General features: G+C 39.3%; 1 protein-coding gene across 1 annotated transcript in view; it reads left to right on the top strand.

Moving 5' to 3' along the window:
- Positions 1-1,768: 1,768 nt before the first annotated feature.
- The window catches only part of Shtn1 (shootin 1), an 89,461-nt gene continuing 65,279 nt past the window's right edge, over positions 1,769-25,950 (top strand). Inside the window, exons 1-5 of the mRNA XM_013017613.1 lie at positions 1,769-1,846; positions 5,235-5,316; positions 6,492-6,544; positions 18,727-18,787; positions 19,730-19,785. Coding sequence (XP_012873067.1) covers positions 1,769-1,846; positions 5,235-5,316; positions 6,492-6,544; positions 18,727-18,787; positions 19,730-19,785 — 330 coding nt within the window. The remainder of the gene's footprint in view (positions 1,847-5,234; positions 5,317-6,491; positions 6,545-18,726; positions 18,788-19,729; positions 19,786-25,950) is intronic.

Here is a 25,950-nt window from a genome sequence, read left to right as displayed (position 1 = left end):
CCCTCCAAAGTCTGTTAGGCTCCAGTAATAGTTTCTCTTGAAGGTCAGGCCTTAAGGATAGCAGAATTTCTAAGCATCTTTCAGAATGTCTCGTTTTCTCCTCTACCTGGTAGAAGTTGTAGAGAAATTTTCTCTGACCTGAAAAGTTTCCCAGAATCCTTTCACCTGCTGCACTGCCATCCCTGGCATTTTAAATTCTTTAAACTCAGTTCAAATGGAGCCTCCAACAATTGGGCAGTTACAGTTAAGCTTTTCCTGTGTTGGTGCTGGTTCTTGAGAGGAGGTTTCTGTTTGTGGGCGTCTGGTCTTATAGTTATGTCCTCTGTATCTGCCAGGAAGTTTCTCCAGTTTTGCAGATGGTGGCTTGCCCTGAGACCTCATTTCTTTGTTGGATCTAAGTAGAGTTGTTTATATCCACTTTTGTTTTGTTTTCTTTATTGTCATGAGGATGGAGTGAATTACAAACTACTTATGCCAGACCAGAAATTAGACCTCCCTATGAATTTTAAAGGTACTTGGTTCTCTGCTTTTCTGTTGATCATGAGAAGTCATTAATGTATGTTGAGTGTACTTCTTAAGTATCATTACTTCATTAACACCAGATTATGTATTCTACCTAGTCTGAATGAATCTCAGGTTTGCCATCATTTCTTTCCTGATCTGAAATCTATCACCTTTATTTATTTTTTGGGTCGGCTTTTCCAGTAGTGTTTTCTCTACCTTTATATGACGTAATTAACAAGTGAGATATAAATGGCTTTTCTTTTATACTATGGCGTTAAGAGGAAGACCCATTGGGATGTGTGCAGAAGGGAATCATGTCCTAATTAGCACTGTCTTTTGTGACTCATGTTCTCATTGTCCATTAATAAGGTCTCAAGGCTCCCCAAGTCTCAAAGATACAGACTCAGTGGATGCAAATCTACATTAGAAGATCTCATGAGGCAGTGGTTTTCTGGTTACATCTGGTAGCTATTTAAAAGTTTCATTTCAATTAAGTATGTTGATGGGGGAAGAGAGTATGAGCTCATTCATGATTTGCTGATGTGAACATTTAAATCCATTTTTCCTTCCTCCTGAGTTTAGCACATATTTATCATATGCCTAGTATAAATGGGGCATTGTGCTGGACTAGGGCATCTGGATGGATAGACATAGTGTTCACCCTAGAGGATTGTTTCCCTTTTAGTGCTTTGTTGAATTGGACACAGTAATAATGTTCAGTAATGTCTATTTTTCTTACAAATGACTTTGGGAATCTGTAGACAGGTACTGCTTCCATTTCTTGCTGTGGAATTTGACTTCTTTGCATTTGTGTCTTCTTTTGCAAAATGGAGGTGTATTTTCCTTAATTATTTGGCATAAAAGACAGGTAGAATTTAACCATTCAACATAGATGTCTTTATGCCAAATAAAATGGATATATCACTATGAAGTGGGAGAATTGCAAGAAATACAATTGCATGCATGTAGTTTATAATGTCATATGTAGGAGCTCTTTTAGAGGTACGGGCTGAGTATGCATTAGCCAAAATGCTTAGTTCAGATTTGGGGTCTTTTTGGATTTTGGAATATTTACATGCACTTTACTATTTGAGCATTCCTACTCTAAAAATCTGAAGTCCTTCTGGATTTCAGAGTGAGGGATTTTCAGCCCAAATATGAGCAGGGTACTTGGTAGTATTTTAAACTATGAACACTCACTTTGCCTGGGGCATAGAAGACAACTGAATTATATTGCAAAGGGGGAGGAACACCTGCAGGCTGAATGGAGAACATTTGCAAAAGGTGTACAGGATTTGGGTATGGTCCAGGTAGCATTGAAACTTTGGGTGTGATGGAGTGGGTTAGTTAGTTTCTGAGTCTCAAAAGACAGGAAGAGAGCAGTGGTTCCAGCTTATGGTGCTCAAGTCTTTGCAGGATTATAAGCAAGAAAGTAAAATAATCAGCTTGCTTTGTCAGTGTGCTTAACTACCTTGTGAAGAATGAACACATCGAGGAGAGAGAGAAGCTCCGTCCTCATTGTTGAGAGTCTGAGTTCAGGGTTGAGAACTTGGCTACAGGGAAGAATAGATTGGAGAGGCATTCTTTCAAGACCAGGGGAGTATGATGGTTTTTTGGAGGTAGTAGAAAGTAGACTCAAGGTATCTGTAGGTGCCATCTTGAGGGATGAGTGGATGGTGACACAACTGAAGGAAATATTCCTGCAGGAAACAGAAAATTGGGTGGAGGGAGTGTGTTGAGTTCTGTCTTACGTGGTTGAGGTTGAAGTACTTGAGAGGTAGCTCGACAGAGATACCCAGAATAGAACTGGTAGTAGCAGCTTGCTATGCTGGGAAGATTCTGTGTCCAGTGTCTGGCTTGCTGTCTTTGAACCACATGCTCAAAAGGGACCTGAAGAACTGGAACTTTACATTGTATTTAATTGCTTAAAATGGAAATAGCTGCAATGGCTGCCTTGTTGGGCAGTGCAAGTCTATCTGGCAAATGTCAGTTGGAAATGATAGTGTGAGAAGATGCTAGAAGGAGAGTGATTAGGCTGCCAGTGATGGAGAGGTTTGCCAGGGACACTGGACTTCCAGTGCTAACGCAGATGGTCCCAAGCAAGCCGGGTACCAATCCTCCCCGAAGTGTTGTTAGTGGCTTGTAGTTATGAACTTCAGTTGTCATATTTCTGAAACAAGTAAGTCTACTCAGCTGCCTCCTGGGCTGGCTATGTCATGATTTGTGGCGTGGGAGGAAAACTTGGCATTAGGGAGTTAGGAAATGGAAAAACAGCATGATTCTTGCAACACGTGCTCTGCCTGATATTATCCTCGTTTTCTCCAAAACCGTCCTTTTTCTTCCTTTACGTACTGTTATGTGGTGGTTCTCTACTTTGGTTGCACATTAGAATTGCTTGAGAACCCCTTACAAAAAGCAGTAAAGATGCCTCAACTAGACCCTCCATGAGCTAAATCAGAATCTTGTGGAAAGGGGAGTGTGGAGAGGGGGCTGGGGCCTGTGGGGTTGCAAAACCTCTGGCTGATTCTGAGGAGCGGGCAGGATCAGAAAGAATGGCTCTGAGCCATGCTTCCATGCCTTGGCCACATTATTCTACACTAACTAATGGTTTGAACTTGATCTTTAGCTCCCTTTTCCCTTCCTTTTTTACTGGAGAAGAGTAGGACCTTGGGTTTCAGATTTTTTGTTCGTTTGTTTGTTTCCAGTCAGCTATCTTTTAGACCATATGAGACAAAAGTAAACCTGAAACTCAGGACATCAGAGAGGGCCACCTGATTGCTGGTCATGCCCTAAGATTCAATGAGCTTTCGGTAGTGAGTACTCTGGCCAACATTGGATGGACCAGTTCATGTGCCTTGAATAATCATGTATATTAACTCCTTTTCTTTTTATAACAACACACGGTGGAACCCAAGGGCTCAAAAGAGGACCTTACCTGTCCAAGTCCTCCCACTACTGGTGATCGGGCTGGGAGTTAGCCATATGTTACTGTCATTTGTGACCTTACAACGCAGTGACACAATGCTGTAGCTGTAAAACTGAGTACAGAAGTCTCCCAAGCAATGCGATTTTGTGTATGTGATTTTTTTTTTCTTTTGGTCAGAACATGGGGCCTGAACTCTGGGCCTGGGCGCTTTCCCTCAGCTCTTCAGCTCAAAGTTAGCGCTCTGCCACTTGGGTCACAGCGCCACTTCTGGCTTTTCTGCTTATGTGGTGCTGAGGAATTGAATCCAGGGCCTCATGCAAGCAAGGCAGGCACTCTACCACTGAGCCACCTTCCCAGCCCCTGTGAATAAATATTATTTAGGGTGGTGAATATGACTTTTAAACGTCCTTACAAACTCCTTTCTTCCCTTTTATGTCTTGGCCAAATTATCTCTGTGCATCACCAGGTGGTCAAATTCTTCCTCTACTTTTTTGTTTCTTTTCTTTGTGCCCTATCTTTTTAAAGTTGCTTATAGTCACAAGAAAGATGTCATTTCCATTAAAATAGGATTGTTGAAGGGCTCTTCCTTAATGTTTTTGAAGAAGACCCAGTAATGAGTTTATGATGTTTCATCTTGGGCTTATTGTTAGTATAATAGAATAGCATGGACATTTTAAAATCTTCAGAACCATTATCCAACATTTTAAATTAGGAATTTCTTAATGTCAACATGAAATTATGGTTTTGTAAACCATTTTCGTTTGTGTGTATGTCGATAAAGTAGCTCACCAATAGAGTATTAAATCCATTTTGATTATTTAACTTTAACTACAAATACTTTGAATGTCAAGTCATCTAAGTCAAAGTCTCTCAGTGAAGTATTTGTGTTAATTCTTGAAGCAATATTAGGTACAACAAAAAGATTTGGGGCCTTGAGCATAGACTTCCCAGTGGTATAAGTACAGATATGTAGTCTTATTCTTACTTAACAGGGGGAACATCTCATTGATTTTTTTGGGGGGGTTCAGTCGTGAGGCCTGAACTCTGGGCCTGGGCGCTGTTCCTCAGCTCTTCAGCTCAAGGCTAGCACTCTACCACCTGAGCCACAGCGCCACTTCGGCTTTTTTTCTTTTTGTGCTTATGTGGTGCTGAGGAATTGAACCCAGGGCCTCAGGCATGCAAGGCAAGCGCTCTACCACTGAGCCACCTTCCCAGCCCCTGATTTTTTTTTTTAAATTCAAGGACAATTTGGTTTACATTCAGCCTTTGAGGTATATGTTCAGCTGATAAGCAGTTGAACTACAGGGGGTTTCATTGTATGATCCATAAAAATTTTTTTATGTTGAAAAATAGTAATTTTCAAAAGGACTGTATCTATATATGTATTATCTACATATGTATAAACTCAGAACTGTATTATGAGCTACTTAATGTTCAAGGGATTTAGGGGGTTATGGCTTCAATTAAATTATTATTTTATAGTAATAGATGCTATAAAATATCTGGACATTGATAGTATAATCCCATGAACATTTATTGATATGAATTAGATATTTAAGATTTCTGTGCTACTCAGCAAGTATTATAAACCCTTTAGATCACTGTTGGGAACAAAGCAAATATTTTTCCTTGTTAATTGTTTATTTCTAGGGTGTTATTCACCCTAGTAGTTAGAGTTATGTATTTCTGGAATTGATCAGATTATCTGGGATGGTTTTAGTTTTTTTTTTTTGGTAGATCTGATTTCAGATTGTTCAAAGAAATAATCCCTGTTAGTCTTATTTTTTAATGATTTTTTTTGTAGATATATTTCAATTTCAATTTTGAAAACCTTAAAGTTCAACCTCAGATTCACCGACTATCTGGTGCTATCTGGCTGGAGCGGGGTGAGCAGCAGTTCTAGGCTTATCTTCTGTTTTCTGCTCCATCATCCATTTTAGGTCATTGCTACAAACTTTATGTTCTTTTTTGTCTTGTGCCAGTACCAGGCCTTGAACTCAGTGCCTAAGCACTATCCTTTTGCTTTTTTGCTCAAGGCTGGCACTCTGCCATTTGAGCCACAGTTCTACTTCTGGCTTTTTGGTGGTTAGAGATAAGATTCTCATGGCCTTTCTTGCCCAGCCTGGTTTCAGACCTTGATCCTTAGAGGTCAGCCTCTTCAGATGCTAAGATGACAATGCCTGACAAACTTTATATCTTAACTGTGAGATACTCAAAGAATAGTGCTTTTGCCAAAAGTTGAACATATAGGTTCTGGTTGTTTAATTTTTTTTTTTTTTTAGCAACAGAGTATTTTATGTAGCAACAACCTGCCTACCACAATTGTAACTATATCCTGTTTACATGTATTTCTGACCTAGTAATTTAGTCTGGAGATTTCTGGTCATTGTTTGATGACTGCCAAAAAATAATCATTCTTAGTTGAATGTTCATAGCATAAACTTTTGCTCTAGATAAAGTAGATATGGACATGGAACTAAATGTCCAAATCAATTTTTTTTTCTTAGTGGTCAATTTTCCAAATAAATCTGTGGTTACAATGACAGGGAAGCCTTTCAGGGACACCCCATGTCCAACTCCTCTCCTAGGACCAAGCGCTGAGCACTGGAGAGGAGAGGGGGCTTAGGTCACTTCTGCCTCAGCCATCTTCCTGTAACCTAGGGAGAACTGAAATTTAGTGTGGTAGAAACACATCTGCTATGATCTCTTCTTAAAAAAAAAAGAGTAATCATGTACATATGTGAAAATGGAACCCGGAAACTTGAGGGAAGGGTAGGACTGGGGTACATGGGAGAGGGAGAACAATGAAGGGGTGACACTAAGATACATGGAACTCATAAATAGACATGTTGAATGTAAACCCATGTCTACAGCTACTTAGAGATAATAAAAATGCACATTTAAAAGAAAGCAGGTTTTTTTTTTTCTGACCTTTTCTACCCTATCTCAATTTAGTAAACGTAGTTGATGGGTGAAGGGGGAGTTGATCTCAGAGTAAACTTATGACAGAGTTGTAATATTGTTTTGTTTTTTTTCTTTTTTTCTTTCTTTCTTTTTTTAGCAATAGGTGAATATGAAGACCTCAGAGCAGAGAACCAGAAAACCAAGGAGAAGGTTTGTACTTTACTCTTCATTTTTTTCTCTTTTCTTACTGTGGGAAAGCCTAGGCAAAGTAGTATGTTGTTCAGCTATGGATTTCAGTTAAATGTGAGTGCATGAGGTTCTTTTTCTTTCTTCTTCTTTTCTCTTGCATGTATGGTTCAAGCTCATATCAACTCCACACTCCAGATGGTAGAGAATAGCAGGGATGCCAGTGTAGATGCCCCTCTGGGAGATTAACCGCACAGCTAAATGTACAGCAAGGTACCAGGCCAATCAGTCCAGGGCTCCCAGAATCATACTTTTTCTGCATCCGCAATTTGTATCTGGGGATGGACTGGAAGGTCTGAGATGTTTGCCTTTGGCACTTACCCATGTGTGCTCCATCTTGGAGAGACCTCTGGAATTAGCCGTTGGTGGTTAGCCAGAGAGCTCCATAAACCTTTTGTACATTTGCTTTTAGCTGTGTGATTAGCATACCGGAAGTTAAAAAACATTCAATGCGAAGTGGGAGAAGCCTGCCGGGTATTTTCAGGAGTTTGGCAGTCTTAATTTTTTTTTTGACTATTAAATAGTTCAATTGTACTTACTTCTATAAACTATGTTCTTTTGGCCTCTGAAAGCGTTTTCTTAAAATTTTTGAATGTTTGCTAATATATACACAGTTCCTGTACATTTAGGGAAGAGGAAAAGCAGTAAGAAGAGGGACTGGGTAGAAAATGAAAAAATGGAGAGGATGCAATACTGCCCATTTTTGTTTTTAGATAGAAATACAATTTACTTTTAAAATTGCAGTTTTGATAGACCAAATATTTCTAAACCTATCTCTGGTAGAAAATTAATCAAAAGTTCCCAGTGGTTATTAAAGTGACTATCACTGCTGTAAATTGTGAAACCTCATTTAAAAAATTTCAGAGGAAGAACTGTTATAAAAATTGGCTGTGAAGCCGGGTTGGTATGGTGGTTCACACATGTAATCTTACTGCTTGGGAGGTTAAGGCAAGAAAATCATGAGTTTGAGGTCAGCTTTGGCTGTAAAGCAACATAGGGAAACTGTCTTTAAAAAAAAGAAGTTATTTGTAAAATTTTTGACATATTGGAATTATTCATTGGGTTGTTTAAAATTATATTTTAAGTTTTCAGCTGTATTAGTTCTCTATATAGCTACAGTATGATTAATACTATTAGTAATAAATACTTTAGTTCAAAGCAGAGTAAAATGGATTTTTAAAAATTATTATTTTGTTTCCTAGTTTTAAGTTTCCTTTGCTCTTTGGTAAATTAATTTTTGGTGGTCTCTGAAGTCTTATTTCCTATCTTCTCTCCTCCAGACAATTCAGGAGTTGGTAGCTGGTAGTGATAAAACTGTACCACGCAAGTACACATAGAAGATATGAAAGAACATATAAAATAGTGTGATATGTAGTCTTAAAAATTATTTTTAAATAATTGTACAAAGGATAAGATACCCAATTTCATCAAACCCCTCCCCACAATCAATTACAGATGCCCTGAGGATATTAACAGGTAGATACAATGTGCTTCCTCTTTTTTTTTTTTTTTCCTTGTTTGAGTCCTGGGGTTTGAACTCAGAGCCTGGGCATACTGTGTGCTCAAGGAAAGTACTCTACCACCTGAGCCACAATGCTGCTTCCAGCCTTTTTGGTGGTTAATTGGAGACAGGAGTCTTGAGGACTTTCCTTCCAGGGCTGGCTTTGAACTGTGATTCACAGATCTCTGCCTCCTGAGTAGCGAGGATTACAGGCATGAGCTATCAGCATACTGCAAGCCTCCTCTTTTTGCAGCAGATTTACTGGGTGATGTCTGCATCAGAGAGCTTGGTCCTCTTTCCTAAGATGATAACCATCATTCAGCTCCAGGAGAAGAAGGCTGAGAAGTTGTTCTGCTGCCAAATCTCTTTCATAGCTAATCCTAGCTCAAGAAGAAGAAGAGAAAAGCAAGTTGGAGGGGTTAATGCGGGAGAAACATTTGACATAGAGGCAAAACCTAGTAGTAACAAGCCAGCACCTATAATTCTAGCTACTTAGGACCAAGATTTGGGAATCATCATCTAAAGCCAGCCCCTGGAGGACAGTCCTTGAGACTCAAATTAACCACTAGGAAAACTGGAAGTGGACCTGTGGCTCAAGCAGTAGAGCACCAGCCTTGAATGAAAAAGCTCAGTGACAGCTCCTAGGCCCTGAGTTCAAGCCCTGTTACTGGTACAAAAGCAGCAGCAACAACAAAAAAACAGTAACAAGGAAGAGAAGATATGGAATCTCTCTCTTCTCTTTTAACCATTGTTTATAGTCCTCGCTGTACCCTTAAAGAAAGAAAATCAGCTGAAAGCTAGTGGCTCATACTGCCTATAATCTAGTTACTCAGGAGGCTGAGATCTGAGGATCACAATTCAAAGCCAGCCTAGACAGGAAAGTCTGTGAGACTCTTATCTCCAATTTACCACCAAAAAGCTGGAAGTAGAGCTGTGGATCCAAGGGGTAGAGCACTAGCCTTGAACAGTGGCCCACATCCTGAACACAAGCCCTAGGACCAGCATCAAAAGAACAAAAAACAAAACAAAACCCCCAACCCCCAGCTCCCCTCCAAAAGCAACATTTCCCTCCCCCCTAAAATCAATGCTCTGTAAACACCACCCTTTGGTAGAGATGATAGTTATTCAATGGAGAGCAACTTGGTGCAGTGAGGTTTTAACAGAACCGTCTTGTTATGCACATAGCAATATAGGTAAAATACATTTTGGTAAAAGGAGGATTATTAATTATCTCAGCCCATCAACTGTTTGCATGCTTCTCTCTCTATGCAGAGTCTGCCTAATACTTTTATGACATCCGTAGGCATTATTGACCTGCTTCTGTCCTGATTCTTTAAAAATAACTGTTAACGGTAATGGGAAGAAAAGAACTGAAAGCAATATGGAATGCTATGTGGTTGGGTAAAACAAAAAGTAGAGAGGTTTTAAGTTCACTCCACTCTGTTTACCTTCTGTGAAAAGACTAGCTTGCTTATTACTGCAGATTTTTCCCCAAAAGGGGGGCCGTATTACAAAGGAGGGAAGCATATAATAAAAGCCTTTTATCCAACACAGAATGAGTAAAAGCAGCTTTAGTTCCGGAGGTGGTGAATGGAGGACACCATTTTCTCTGGGAAAGCACTTTCTTGTGCCGGGCTGGGTAAGCTTTGTCCACGTCAGCAAGAACACATGGCCATCTTTCCTCTGGGGCCCTGGTCTAGAGTTCAGCTAAATCCATCAGCATTAGCCATCTAAAATAAGACTTCTTTTGTCATCCTTAATTTGATGTGGGGAAATGTGGCACAAATAGGAGGGGCAAAAAAAAAAAAGGCAAAGGGCAAAGTATTTCTCCTCTCACCAAGTCTTAACCATGTCTTTTACCAGTGAGAAGAGGCAGTGGGTATAGTTTCTTTGGGTAGGATCTTCTTGTGCCCTATTGGCCTCTCCTCTTGGGGATGCCAGTGGCTGGACACGTGGTCTCTAGGAAAGGTAGTTGCTTCAGAGGTTGTGTTTATGAAGAAGCAACTGTGGAGCTGGGTGTGGTGGGGCAAGCGTGTGAGCTCAGCTATCTGGGAGCCAGACAAAGAAGGATCAGGAATTTAAGGCCTAGCCCCAGGCACATTTAACTAGTGATCATATCTTAAAAAAAAAAAGGGCTGGAGGTGTAGCTCTAGAGAGGTTAGAGCTTCCTAGCAAATGTGAGGCTCTGGGCTCAATCCCTAGTACTACCATGAAAAAAGAAAACGCAACCAAAACTTCTTTAGGACAGTCATGTTCTTTTATCTCCCTGAGGAAATGCCCCAAACAGTTGTGCCAGGTCTATTTCACAGAGAAGAGAATGGGCCTCGTGAGTTTCCCGAGGTTTTCTAGGTAGTAACAGAGTGTAGATATAAACTTAGGTCTTCTGCAAGGCATGATCGCATGCACCGTAATCTCAGTCCTCAAGAGACTAATGGGAGAGGCTGAAGGAGTAAGAATTTGGGTTTAGTGGCTATCCTGGACTACATAGCAAGATGACATGTATGTGAACACACATGCATATGTATGCATGTATATACAAACGTGTGCACATGCGCGTGTGCACACACACACACACACACATTGATTCTTTTTTTTTTTTTGGGTCCGGTAGTGGGGCCTGAACTCTGGGCCTGGGCGCTGTCCCTCAGCTCTTCAGCTCAAGGCTAGCGCTCTACCACCTGAGCCACAGCGCCACCTCCGGCTTTTTTTTTCTTTTTTCTTGCTTATGTGGTGCTGAGGAATCGAACCCAGGGCCTCAGGCATGCAAGGCAAGCGCTCTACCACTGAGCCAACTTCCCAGCCCCACACATTGATTCTTGACACTGCACTCCAAGGAGAAAAGTAGAAAGTAGGAGACTTAGGGGTGGGCTGCTGTTTTGTTTTCAGTGATGTTTTCCTCTTCAGTTTTCTCTTAGAGGACAATGGAATGTTGGCTATTTATTTATTTTTTAATCATTGCCTTTGAAGATGGAATCAGACTGAGTATATAAGAGAAGCTCTTCTGAAGGAAAACCTTTTTGTTGAACACCTTTGGAGTTCCACCATATAAAGAAAAATACATGATGGTCCTATACTCAAATAAAATCATATGAATGGGGGACCCAGACCAGTGGACAAATAGCCATGATAAATTACTCAGTTCTTGTTTAAGTGAGTGTCTAGAGCCTAGCAGTGAATTGGAGGAGAGAAAAATAACAGGGTCTCCTGCTCTTTTCCACATGACAAACTTACTAACCTTTAGTGCTGGGCTTCTATGTCACTTGTTTTTCTTTTTAAAGCCTTCTGTCACATAAGCAGAATTAATTGCTTTTTTGGGGGGATAACAAACCATCTGTGTATTCCTGTGTACTTGTCACATTTACTAAATATAATGTATTATTTAAAAATGTCACTCCAAAAAAATGTCACTCCATTTTGAACTAGTGCAAACTAATAAAAAAAATAGCCAGGTTCCAGTGGTTCATGTCTGTAATCCTAGCTACTCCAGAGGCTGAAATGTGAGATTCTCAGTTCAAAGCTAGCTAGGGCAGCAAAGTCCATGAGACTCTTATCTCTAATTAACCAGAGGAAAAACAGAAGTAGACCTGTGACTCAAGTGGTAGAATACTACTCTTGAGTGAAAAAAGCTAAGCTGTCTGTGTACAAAATGTACAAAGCCCTGAGTTCTAGCCCCTGTACTGGCATGTGCACACACACACACACACACACACACACACACACACACACACACAGAGTGTGTTAAGCAACTGGTGTAGTTTGGATTAAATTTTCAAAGCTTGATTTTTCTCCCTCCCTCTCTCCTTCCCTCCCTGTCTACTTTTTCTCTCTCTTTCCTTCCCTCCCTCTTCCTTCCTTCCTTCCTTCCTTCCTTCCTTCCTTCCTTCCTTCCTTCCTCCCTCCCTCCCTCCCTTCCTTCTTTCCTTTTTTTTCTCTCTCTCTTTCTCCCTTTCCTTTTGTAAGTTGTGGAGCTTAAACTTAGGGCCTAGATATTGTCCCTGAGCTGTTTTGCTCAAGACTAGAGCTCTACTCTACCACTTGAACCACAGCTCTACGTCTGGTTTTTGGTGTTTAATTGGAGATAAAAGTCTCATGGGCTTTCCTACCTGGAATGGCTTTGAACTGTGATCCTCAGATCTCAGCCTCTTGAGTAGCTAGGATGACAGGTGTGAGCATCAGAGAACTCAGCCTGAGTGTGTGTTTACATCAGGATTATGAAAGGATGCTACTAGTCGCAATTCTTTTTTTTTTTTTGTCTATTCTCTAAGTGACATCATAAAGTGAGGAAATCAGAGAACCTATCACAAGGATTGAACAACTCTTTAAGTCTGTATTTTGGGGTGGGGAAAAATAGACAAGTGAACAGTTTGGAATTAGCCACATGAAGTGTGATACTATGCTGTGTAACTGTCCCTGTAGTCCAGTGCTAGTCAAGCATCTACTGTTGAAGGCCATTTTCTGATGACTCAATTAGGATCATTTGGGTGGTATTTATTTATTTATTTATTTCCAATATGTGGGGAGAGCCTCAATGAGCTTTGAATGGACTGGCTTTCACATTTCTCAGAGTAGTGGTATGTATGTAGAGATTTGTATAATAGAAGAATGTCTGCCATTAAATAGTAAGTATTTATGTTTAATGTTATGTTCAGAGATGGAGTTTTGAAATGCATAAATTTTTAAGTGGCTGATTAGAAGTCCTTTGGTGAGCTACTCTAACAGTGCATCAGGCGCTCTGTCAGCCTGCCAGGAACAATGAATGAAAAGAGAAAAGAGACAGCCACTTCCCAAGACTTAGGTTTCAAGAAGCAAGATATCTGATACTGTTTGCCTCCTGGCTCTGTTGTCTATTGTTAATTTTCTTCCTCATATGTAATATTCACAGGTGAAGGTCCCAAAGTATCTTTTTTTTTTAAAGACCCACTAAAGAAGCCACTTTAAAGAGCAAGATATGCTTCTATTATGCTAACTGTTCATGCATAATACATCCACATACATGCAGTTTCTTTGAGACAGAGTGGCAAGTGGTTGTGCCAGAGAAAAAGTAATTACTTAGCAGTTTGAAAGTGAAAATGAGTCTCTTATTAACAGCAATCTATCTAGAAACAAAGAGCCAGGATCTTAGTTCCGATGACATGCCTTTCCAGCTAACACACAATACCTAGAATTTGGAGACTGCTACAAGACAGCTTGGGGTGGGGGTAGGGGACAGCTTCTACTTCTTTATGAACTGAAAACTGGAGGGAAAGAACTCTGAATTGGAAGAAAGAAAACACCAGAAGAGAGAAAAGAATGAAAGGAATTCCATGCTAGCAGGAATGAGTTATTGTGTTGCACCCTCCAAAGATAAAGGTAAGCATGTAGGAATCCAGAAAGCATAGACTTAACATACAAGGAACAATAGAATCGTGGATTATTTAAAATTGATGTGATGGTGCTCTCTCTGCACCACTGAGGATTCTGAAACAGGTAAAATTCAGATGCTATGCATGTTTAAATTGTTGAATTTTTAAACCTGATATAAAAAAAGAATGAACTTGGAGAAAAATGGTGTGGGGTTAAAAATCCTTCTAGACTTAGCATGACTGCTAGCTGTTTCTATAATAGGGTGGAATTTCTGTCATTATATGTAGTAGCTTTTTAAGTTGCTTGTTTTATTGTTGTTCTTTCCTGCTAGATTATAAATTTTATGCACACGTAGCATCTGTGATGCTCCTACCATATTTCCCTCTATTTTAACAGTGTCTGGCAGGTATAGGTACTCTATGGAAGGAATGATCACACTTAGTGATGACAGAACATCAGGAGTCTACTTCAGTAAATTGTAAGGTATATGTTTGCCTATGGATAGGTTGTCACTGCTCTGGGTAGTGTATATAGGCAGTGCATACATGTAATTTTGGGGGTACAAACTGCTTTTTTATAGGCAGGCAACCCTTTATAGTATTTGTGTATCAGGATAGAAATGAATGTTTACATTCGTGTAAGTTAGGCACAGAATGTTGAGATTTCTCTTGTATAAACTATCCACACAGCAAAATGGAGAGCTATCTGGGTCTCTCCATTGGTTGTCCAAACATAATGGTCATTAGCAGTGTCTGACCCTCCTTGGCAGGCCGGTAGGAGCTGCTAGGATGGGAGACTATCTTAAACAGGTTCTGTTGAATAAGAGTTTCCAACATCATGGCTTCTGATAAGGAGATGATACTTACCATTCGCGGTAATGGGTGGTAAATGAGAGAGGAAAATTGAGCCCCTATTTGAAGATGCTAGTTCACACTGTAAGGACTTTCCTGTATGAACCAGTCAACCAATGCTGGGACATCTGGGTAGGTCTCACCAGCCAGGTATGAGCCTGAGTGAAGCTCAAAGGAGAGAACTGGGAAACAGCCAAGACTTGTGATATTCAGGGCTTTCCTCCTCCAGTCAATTCATCACTTCATAAAGAGAGTCTGCAGAGTAAACCATTCATATTACCCAGCTTGATTACATCAGCCAGCACACAGGCCTCTGGGTTCTACCGTCGCCTTGAGCTGCAGAAAGTCGTTGAGCATCATAATTAAGTGACGTGGGCCCAAAAACATCTGTTGCTTTTGCAGAGTCTTCATGAGCAAGTCTCAGAACAAAAAGAAGCAGGTTTTTTTCTTTTCTTTTTCTTTCCTTTTTCTTTTTACAGATGGTGCAGCTGCATGTGCATGGAGGAAAGGGTGGGCTGGGGGAGGGGCTTCTGTGTGGCTCAAGAAGAAATGCTCTTCCATAAAGGCCCACAAACCTCCCTAACCTGTCTCTGATAGAATGAAGAATGAGAAGGAAATGGCAAGATGCCTTGATTCACCTGAAAGGACGAATTAGTGGACATTTGGAATTCTTGCTCAGGAAATGGTTACAATCCTTCAGATTTTGATCTGTTCTGGTTTGGAAGAAGTAATTTGCAGCATGTGTAAACCCCCCTCACCCGTAACACACACCCTTTTCAGCATAGCAGATGGTAAATTCAGTGGCTGCCAGTTCCATCACAATATGGTTGCAGAAAATAGAAAGCAAAGCCACATGAAGACCCCTGATAGAACACAGCTGGGGTTGGGAGACAGCCTGTGAATCTATTGGTTGGTAACTAGAGCATTAGTGTGAGCTGAACTGTATAGAAACAAGCCAGCAGAAACACCCCAGGTATGTAGCCTTTGCCACTCCTGACTTAGGCCTTGAGTCTAGCTAGGAATTGGGTTTCTCTTTGTGATCTAGACAAAGCACAGGCATTGTTGGGGGTGGGGTGGTGAGCGGAGTTGGCCAAACCAGCAGGAGTTTGGGGGAAGTCCAAAACAAACGGAAGACCAGGTCTAGAAAAGAAGAGGAACATTCTAGAATCTGCTGGGCAGCAGGCTCAGAGTTAGAGCCTGTATTGTATGGAGTAGACCACTTAGGTGGGGGAAGTTTATTTGAGACGCTAGAACTTTGGCAAAGGGAAATTTAAATGACCGAAAGGGATAACGTGTGTTTACCTGTTAAATTGGTGGGAGCTAGCCTAGAAACATGTTAGATTTTTGTTTGTTTGTTTACATAGGATAGATTTATCCTTGAAACATAAATGAAACAATATGACATCTGTAAAAAATGATTTTCAGTTCAGCCCGACTCATTCTGAGGGTGCAGGTGAGAGCATCGCTGGTCTAGTCCTGCGCGCCCGCCTCAGGGTGTGGCAGGATGAGTCTCTTCAGTAGTTCTTTGAAGACTAAAAGAAAAATCGGAGCTGGTTGCTTTCTTTTCTTTATCTTTAATGTTTTAAACTAGGAAAGAGCAGAAAATAATACAAAAATACCCAAATGTACAGAATTAACTTACTGTTGTTTTTTTTTTCTGTACTAAGGTCTAGGGTTTGAATGCAGGGCCTTCCTGGACTTGCTCTACTGTTGCTCCACTGTATGAGCCATGCCTCCAAGCTGTTTTATTGATACATGTTTTGGAGATGGAGTCTTGCAGACTGTTCTGCTTAGGCTGGTTTCAAACTGCCATCCTCTGGTTCGGAGCCTTCTGAATAGTTAAGATTTGCGGGCAGAGCCACTAGTGTCCAGCCTTAACTGTTTTGTTTTTAAATTTTTAAAAAATGCTTGGTGCTGGTGGCTCACACTGTAATTCTAGCTACTCAGGAGGCTGAGATCTGAGGATCGTGGCTCAAAGCCAGTCCTGGCAGGAAAGTCCATGAGACTCTTATCTGCAGTTAACCACCAGAAAACCAGAAGTGGTACTGTGACTCAAGTGGTAGAGCACTAGCCTTGAGCTGAAGAGCTCAGGGACAGTGCCCAGGCCCAGAGTTTAAGCTCCAAGACCGACTTAAAAAAAGCATTCATGAGGAGTGGTAGTCATTAGACACTATGTTGAAAATGAACTATACAACTTGTGGGTGGGGATGTGAGGGAAAAACCGAGAGTGTGAGGAAAGGGGTAACATTGTCCAAAAAGAAAGGTACTCTTTACCTGACTTACATAACCATAACACTTCTGTACATCATCTTTAGAATAACAATAAAAATTTTTTTAAAACATTTGTGGATGCTGTGGATAAAATTGAAGATTTCTTTAGGCCTATTTTCCTCCTGTCCCCTAAGGGACAACTGCTGTTATAAGTTTGATTATATATTTTGCCATTTTACCTGTTCATATTTTAATATACCATGTATAATACATATGCATACATAGATCATAATGTATCATCTTTTTATATATACTCTATTCTTTGTATACTTAAGGTATCATTTGATATATATTCTGCTGTTACTTTTAATCAACATGGTCTTTGAGACTTGTATTGACATACAAGTTTGATTAACTCATTTTCATTGCTGTGTAGTTTATTACATGAATAAGCTAGACTTTTTTTTTTGGTTAATCTTGGGATTTGAACTCAGAGACTCAAGCTTAGTCAGTTTGCTAGGATGGCATTCTACACTTGAGCTAAGCCTCGAGCTCATCTTTTTGTTGGTTAATTGGTTATCAAGTCTTGAATACTCTGCTTTGGCTGGTTTTGAACTACAGTCTTTCATATCTCAGCCTCCTGAGTAGCTAAGAATACAGGTGTGAGCCAAGGGTATTTGACAACTTATTGTCATAATTGCCAAACATTTTGTACTAACTATTTTGTGCTCATTATTAGGTACCTATACACTAGAAGAATTGAATATTTAGAATTTTGATAGTTTAGTTTCTAAGTATACGTACCAGTTCATCAACTGAAGAATGTGAGCTACCAGATTTTGACATGACATTTTTTTTTAGTCCAATCTAGTAGATGAGAGTCTTACTGTTCCTTCTTTCAATTAAAAAAAAAATTTTTTTTTGCCACTCCTGGGGCTTGAAATCTAGGCCTAGGTGCTGTCCCTGAGCTGCTTTGTCTCAAGGCTAGCGCTATACCACTTGAGCCACAATTCTACTTCTGGCTTTTTGTGAGTAATTTATTAGAGATAAGAATCTCACAGACTTTTTTGCCCAGGCTTTGAGCCGCAATCCTCAGATCTCAGCCTCCAGAGTAGCTAGGATTACAGGCATGAGCCACTGGCGCCCGGTGAGAGTTCTCCTGTTTTAACTTTGAGTTTTCAAATTACTTGGTGCCATCACAATGTTTTGACCGCGGAAATTTAAAATTTAAAACATCCAGCAAGGCTGCAGATGTCTATTATGGTAAAACGCTTGCATACTGCACTCCAGGCCCTAGGTTATGATCCTCAGTGCTACAAAAAATATATTTGTCTGACATGTTAGGAATCCAGCTTAGTGTTATGCCTTATTTATATACTTCTTTTAAAGAACAAGGTATTACTAGAAGATTCAGTTTTTAAGGATTACCTTAATAGTTTAATTTTAACTCTTTTTAAAAAGCTTTAGGCATCTTTTGAAGAAAAACATCCCTGTTTCATACTTCTGGATAAGAGTTTAGTTCTCATAATGAATGCCTGTTTTTATATAAATCATTAATGCTCTTAGCACTTATTGAAATGTAAGATACTTGCTTCCATTACTAGTGTAATGCTTTGATTGTTACTCCTGCTTGTTTATGGTCTTGCCAGCTAAAGTCTCTTCAGTGAACACCCCGACCTCTTTTGAATAAAATGTTAGTTTATATTTGGGAATGTTTTGCCTGCTCTCCTTTTTTATTTCCTACCTTTTTCTATTCAAAATGCTGAAGACCCAAAGAACACTTTTTGTTGGGTGAGAGAGGGCACAGTGGAGTGTCAGCACTTTTTCTTCATTTGCTTGTCCTTCCATTTGTTTCCAAGATGACATCAGCATTGTGGGTGGTTAAAACCTGACTCACGCAGGAGCAGGGTGGTCACTGTGTTACCTTCCCCAAAATGAAGCACAAGCACTGCTCTAAAGAGCAAGTACATTTGAACTCAAGGATGGCCTGTTGATCTGGTGTTCATACAATGAGGGTAGGGAGTCTCGTTATATTAGAAGATCCACGAATAGTGGCCAGATACAAAATACTACCTGTACCATGCTAGTTAAGCAATACACAAACCATGTATCATTAGAGTTCATAAGACGCATTTTGTTTTTAAAAAAAATTGCTATTGCTTATAAGTTTACTTTTGATGCTCACCTTTCGAGACTTAAAATTTATGAAGTTTAACATTTCCCTTTTTTTCTCATTTCAGTGTGACAAAATTAGGCAAGAACGAGATGAAGCTGTTAAAAAACTGGAAGAATTTCAGAAAAGTACGTAAGCATTTCAGTAGAAATAGTACAGACACATAACTTTTGGAATTGTTCAATAGGCAAAGAACTTGTTTGTTACATTAGACATGCAACCAAGAAAACAGAAATTGTCCCATTTTCCCTGGAATTACTGTGAGTTTTAGAGAAATGCAGTGAACATTATTGTTATTATAAAATCTTGAGCCTGTTATAAGAAAATTTTGCTATGTTAAAAAGTCAAAGGAAAGTAAAAAATGAGTTTATTTTGACTCCTTGAGAGAAGTCAGTGATAGTATTTTATAGTCTCTCCTTTCTGGTTTTTTATTTGTCTTCTATATCTTTTACAGAAAAAAAAATTTGCATTCTATTTTGTAGCTTACTTTTTTTCTGGTAAACTGTATTTTGTCATCTTGGTGTGTTTGTAGACTGATGCATCAGTTTAAATTATTAATGGTTTATATAATAGTACCATAATGTATTTATTCCATCATCACTTTATTTATTTTTAACTTTTATAAATAATACCTCAGAAAATATTCTTACAGCTTTATAGTAATCTGATTAGTTTTTATAGGTTAATTAGGAAGAAAGAAATAACACTAGAGTTCTACTGTACAGCTTTGGGTCCATAGCTAACACAAGATTTTGTACTTAAAAGTGTCTTAAGATTAGAATAGATCTTACGTTAAGTGTTCTAAAATAAATAAATAAGGGTTGAGGATGTAGTTAGGTGGTAGTTTAGCACTTTGCTGAGCATGTGTCAAGACCTAGGTTTGATCCCCAACACTGTAAAATAAATAAGATAAATAAGTAATGAAAATGAGTAGAGTAGAAGGGAACTTTGAGATAGGTATGGCCATGACTTTGGTCATGGTCATAGTTTCACACTTGTATACTTATGCTCAAATTCATCAGGTTATGTTACTCACAGGGCACTTATACCTCAATAAGATTTTTTTTAAGGCAAAGCAATAACAGATTTGCAGAGTTTAGACATTCTACAAGCACACATGTTTGACGTAGGTCTTTCCCTGTGGCAGGTTTTAATCCCATAAAAGCTGCAATAACCGTCTTCTAAAATTTTGGTATTTTTTAAATGTGTCATAAATCTGGTATTTATGTTCCAAGATAGAACATAACCAATGAGATCCAGAATGTCAGATGGGAATAGAAAGGAGGCAAAGAGCCAGAGCATGGCAGGGCAAATGCTCCTCTCTCGGAAGAAAGGCCCTTCTCTGTCATTCTCCCGAGGCGATGCTGTATCGTCAGGCCACTTGATTCTGTCATAAAACCTTGACTGGGTAACTATACCATGAATCATTTTACCCTTCTGGAAGGTGAAATAGCTGTAAAAGTGCAGCCTTATAGTTAAATAACTAGTGTATTTCAGTACCTGGCTCTAACCAAGAAAAATCTGAGAGTAATCTAGTTGGTGGTGTTGCCTGTCTGAGAGACCAGTGTGCTGGAATAGAAATACCCCTTATTTGTGAATGCATGACTCACAATTGCAGGAGCCTTTCTCCTTCCTTAAAGTAGGGGTGATGGGACTAGGCTGACACCGCCCACATTTGAAAGACTGATCCAGTTCCACTGTTACATCTGCTTCAATTATTAATAGTGGATTGGTGTATTGTGTGCAGTGAAGATAGTTCAAGTTTCCTGTGGTAGGATTTATCACAAGATGTTTTGATCTAGGTAGATAGAAGGGATTTGGTCTCCTGCATTATGTAAAATGAGTAACACTTTTCATCTATCATTTCCTTTTTCCTTTTGTCTTCTAAGTACCTAGGGTAGTTAAAAAAAAATTTCTCCCTAGAAGCAACTCAGGGTAAGACCTGTAAGGTTAGTACAATAATGCCATTCATTTAATTTTTCTTTTTATTAAGCCTGCTTTAAAAAATTTGGATGGCAGGAAAATGACTATTATTTATTTGGTCTCGAGGCAAAAAACAAACAAACAAAACCCCCAAGCAACAAAAGACAGTAGAAGTAAGAAAACTTCAGATATTACTTTAAAATTATATGCAAGATAAATGGTTCATGGCTTTTGAATGGACTGTAGGGCTGGAAATCTGGGAGAGAATTGCTAGGCTGTATTACTACTGAAGAGCCCCAGAATTTATGTAGCCCTAAGAAAGTTTCTGCATCAGTAAAATTGGGATGTTTGACCATGCTATGTAGATGGGAGGCTAAAATGAGAGAATGCACACAAATAGTATCAACACTGGATCTGGAGTGTAATGAGAACTTGATCTGTTTTAGTTGCTCTTGCCGCCATTTTAACCTATGGAAGTATCCAGTGCCCAAACTCCACTCAGTGTTGAGTCCATTCCATTAGCAGTTAGGAAATTGGTTCTGGACAAATCTGCACATTTGCATAGCTGTGGGGGGAAAGTTTCTTTTGGTAAACAGTTGAAATCTGAAATCCTTGTGCTTATTTACCTGCTTACTTATTTCTCAAAGTGTGAGAAGAACATGTTGAGAAGGATTCAGGGAAAGCTTTGTCAGGCCATCAAGCTCTGCTCGCCCTAGTTTAGTCTGCCTTTATTTCTAGGGTAAATATGTCACTACCCATATTTCATGCCACTCTTGGCCCTCTGCCAGTTCCCCCTGAGCCCGCCTCCTAGTCTTTCTACACAAAGAACACTCCCCAGAGCAAAGCTGTGTGCCCTGGAGGCCAAATTCCCATGAAAGGAGAAGTCACTAGAGTCCTTTCTCATTGATTTGAGACCACAGCATTAGATCTTGTGTTCTATTTCAGGGCACAGCAGACCACCAACCACCTGGCTGCTTTCTTGCCTCATGAAAACCTGTCTCAATGATCTGACCTTGAAGGAGAATTTGTGTTATGTGTGGGTTTTAGAGAGGAGTTTTGCTCTGAAAGCAACATCATTGGGGTTGACCTTTAACTAGACTAATGAAAGAAGACTGTGGAAAAAGGGAGTTGTCTAGAAGTGGTCTTGGCTGGGCTTTCTCAGTTGAAGCTCTGTTCTTTGGAATGTTACTTCTCTGGGCCTCTGGTGTTGTGCAGAGACAAGTTGCTATGATGATCCCCTTTGTAGGATGCGATAAGGATTCCTGGAAAACCCACATGAAGGATCAGCGTGAAGCTGGACAGTGAGCACTCGGAAAAGAGGATGTGCGCAAGCCAATGTAGCCTGATAGGTTTTTCAGTCCTTCAAACAAACATAAGTACCTTCTTATGTTGTTCTAGACACAAGGGAACCAGAAATGCATGAAGCAAAGTTCTGCTTTAATATTCTGTGAATAGAACACAGAAACAAATTCAAACAAACAAACCAAACCAAACAAAAGCCCGTTATCTGCAGTGTGACCTGCATTCAGTGATGTATATGTAGGAGTACAGTACTTTGAAGTCACAGAGGAAGGATGTACTGCTAATTCAGCTAGCTGAGGCAAATGATGGTTGGCAGGCTTTTAGGCTATACTTTTGAATTCACAAGATCTTAATTATTTTTTTCTTTCGGTACCAGTCTTGGGGCTTGAACTCAGGGCCTGGGTGCTATCCCCGAGTTTGTTTTGGTCAAAGCTAGCACTGTATCACCTCAGCCAGGGCTCTACATCTGGCTTTTGTTGTTGTCTTGTGTATGTATCTCACACTTTCCTGCTTGGGCTGGCCTCAAACCATGAACCATGCTACTTAGATCTCAGCCTCCTGAGTAGCTAGGACTATAGGTGTGAGCCACTGGTGCCTAGCTCTTAATTTTTTTTTCATGCCAAGTGTCAAAGTTATTCAAAAGTGAAAAAATACATATGAGCCTTCATGTGTCCCATCAACCAGCTGTAAATAGTTACCAATGCAAACCTGTCATCTTGATTATGTGCTTCCATATCTACTCATACCTACCTCATATTACTATAAAACTGATGCCAGTTATTGTATTATTTTAATATTTGCTATCTATTAATCTTTCAGCCAGAATTTCTAAAAGATTAGTTCGTTTGTTTTCAAAGCATAACTGTAACATCAGAGGCCTTTACTTAAGCTTATCTTTAAAAAAAAAAAAAAAGGACTTCTTGTCGTCTGAGACTGAATTGTCACTGGCACAGTGGCCATGAATTAGGATTTTACAGAACAAGCTTACATTCAAGACCAAAAGGTCAGTTATTACATGAACAGCCAAAGCTTTTGTATTTTCTTTTTTTTCTTTCTTTTTTTTTGCTTTTGTATTTTCTTTCCTCTTTTTCTCATCTCCCTTCCATTTTTTTCCTTTCTCTTCCCTTCTTTTTCTTTGCTTTTAGTTTTTTGAATTTCAGTTCTTCAAAAGGTACATATTTTTTGTTTTGTGTCTTGTAACTTGACTTTCGGGTTTGGAAATGAGGTTATATATTTTTCCAAGATGTAAATTGCCTTTAAAATACATTATTCCTTTTTGAACTTGGAAAGTTGATAGGCAGGTTTCTTTGCTTACCAGTTTAGCATTGGGATAATAGTTTTTTTCTCTTTTTTCCTTCTTTTTCTTCCTCATTTCTTTTTAGAAATAAGGTCTTAGTATGTAGACCAAGTTGACCTTGAACTCACAACCATTCTTCCTCAGCTTCCTGAGCCCTAGGTTTACGGGTGTGTTCTACCAAACATGACAGGTTGGGATCATTTCTTAAACTAAATGAAGCACAATTTAAAAATTTCTTCTGGTCCCCCTTTGAGAAAGAAATAAAACCCCAACCTGATAGAGTACACAAACTCCAAATTGGAGAAGATGTTAGTGAGTCCTACCTCGCCACGTTTATCAAGTTAAATCACAGTGTAGCTCTTTACAAAATGTTTAGAGAAATGGATGTTTCTTCCTCCTCCCTTTTCAATCTTCATGGTAGGCCCATACCTCACCACTGCAGAATGATTTTTCTTACGCTTTCATGAGCAAGAATGTTATTGAATAAAAAGTCAAATTCCTGTGAAAAATGCAGAGTGTTTATGTTTTTGTTATGAGAGTAGAAATACCAGATTGTGGCAGAAGATGTCAAGTAGTTAAGGCTAAAAATTCAAAGTAATATTTGATGTTGTAAAAAATTGTATAGGTTTCTTTTCTCTTTCCTTCACATTTTTGAAGAACCTACCTTGTAAACATAGTGATAAAATGCCAGGAATATTAGGATTTTAAGGAAATAATAGAGCCTATTATTTAAACTACAATATAAAAGGCAATTATATTGATGAAGAGCTACATGGGCTTTGTGTGTGTGAATAAACTTGGCCTGTGTTCAGCTTCTATTTGTTCTTCTGGCATAAACACATATTGTGTGTGATTCCACTTTAATGGGGACCCGTTTGTATGCCAAGCAGCTGCATTTTAGGACCTATTGCGTGATTTCATAGCTCTCTGAAAATTGGTTCTATTCAGAACAAGAGATAGAAGAGGACAAGGAGGGGGGGTGGTGTGGAGGGGGGGAGCTTCAACACACAATCATTTCTTTTCAATTGGAGCCAGAAAGGTTGATGACAACATGACCATTGTGTTATAATGATAAGACCGCTAAGGCATCTGTACCGCTCATCAAGGCTTTCACTCTGCAGCAGATACAATTTAATTCACTGCTCCGTCAGCAGCGCTGATACCATTATGCCGTCTGTCTGCACAGTTATAATCACTGTCCTCTGAGAAATGCAGTTGGAAATGATCTTGAGCAGTCAAAGAAACTCTCAATTAAGGCTGCCACTTCCAATGTGTCAGATTGTGTCTTATGCACTTGGTACAATTTTCACTTCCAATCCTGTTTATTTACAATGTCTACCAGTAATTACGCTTAACGTGTCATTTAGTGAGGGGGGCCCCTGCCAAGCCGATTGTTGGGTGCTGCTGTACCATTGAGTGGGAGTTTCTCGAAGTCAATGCCATCAGCAGCTTTTAGGCCCTGATGGGATGCAGTAGTGATGTTGATAATGCAAGTATCGTGCTCATCAAGTCATAATTAGATGCCACTCAAATGTGCCACTTGTAATAACAGTGTTGATTCATGTTTTTCTCGGTGACTGCAACTACTAATTAGTTAAGTGGTTTTTGGTTGGCCTGCATTTGCGGCAGATTATTATTACCCCTGAAAAAAAAATGTCAAGGTTAGAGATGTTTCTGGCCATTTAGTGCTGCTTTATGAATTTGAATATTAACATAATAAGAACTTTGGGCAGACTTAGGAAGTAATACATTTTTTTGTATTTAATTTGGAGAGAAAAATTTTTCCCCTGAGTTTAATTATAATTGCAGGTTAATTAAGCGTAAATGAAGCAAAAGTAATCTCTCTTTGTGTTATGTGAGCCCAGTGTTTTTTTTTTCTTTTTCTTTTTCTTTTTTGCCTAACTTTGTGGGGTTTCACATTTGGATGAACTCTAATTTTTTTTAAAGCTAAACAAATGTCAATAAGGATACATGTCTACAGTATGTCTTAACTAGAAATATGGGTGGGAGGAATTGACATTTTTCTTTACTTGATTTTCAAAGTGTAGTTCAAGTTCTAAACTACTGGGTAGCCTTGTCTTAATTTACATGAGCCAGCTACCAAAAATGTAAAAACCTAATTTTTTATGTTGATATCAGGTAAAATTTAGTTTTTCTTCTGATCCTATTCACAGTCTCTTATGCAAATATGAATTAGCACCTGGTTTCATCACGTAGTACATGAATCTTGGCATTATACTTTTTGGTCTTGGGGTTTGAAGAAATGGCAGTCATTCATTTGAAAGATTCTTAGCTAAGTTGCCCTGTTGCTATTTTAGCCATAAACTCAATTTATTTTCCTTCTATTTCATAGCAGACAGCTTTTCTTCTTAGATCCATATGTCATATCCCGCTGAGGATGGCCACTCTATATGCGGGAGATTCTTTTGCTTAAATTAGCAGATATATCTCTGAAGGTATGAATAGTTACACAGAAAAGAGACTCTTTAGACCTGGCACTAGTAGCTCACACTGTAATCCTAACTACTCAGGAGGCTGGGGTCTTGATTATGATTTGAACCTACCCAGGACAGGAAAACCCATGAGATTCTTATCTCAAGTTAACCACCAAGAAGTGGGGCTGTGGCTCAAGAGGTAGAGCACCAGCCTTGAGCAAAAAGCTAAGAGACAGCAAGCACCTAGATCCCGAGTTAAAGCCCCAGTACACACACACACACACACACACACACACACACACACACACACACACACACACACACACACACACAC

The sequence above is a fragment of the Dipodomys ordii genome, unplaced genomic scaffold (genome assembly GCF_000151885.1).
Source record: "Dipodomys ordii isolate 6190 unplaced genomic scaffold, Dord_2.0 Scaffold36, whole genome shotgun sequence".
Taxonomy (NCBI): domain Eukaryota; kingdom Metazoa; phylum Chordata; class Mammalia; order Rodentia; family Heteromyidae; genus Dipodomys; species Dipodomys ordii.
Note: the sequence above shows the minus strand (reverse complement) of the source record. Positions and strands in the feature narration are given on the sequence as shown.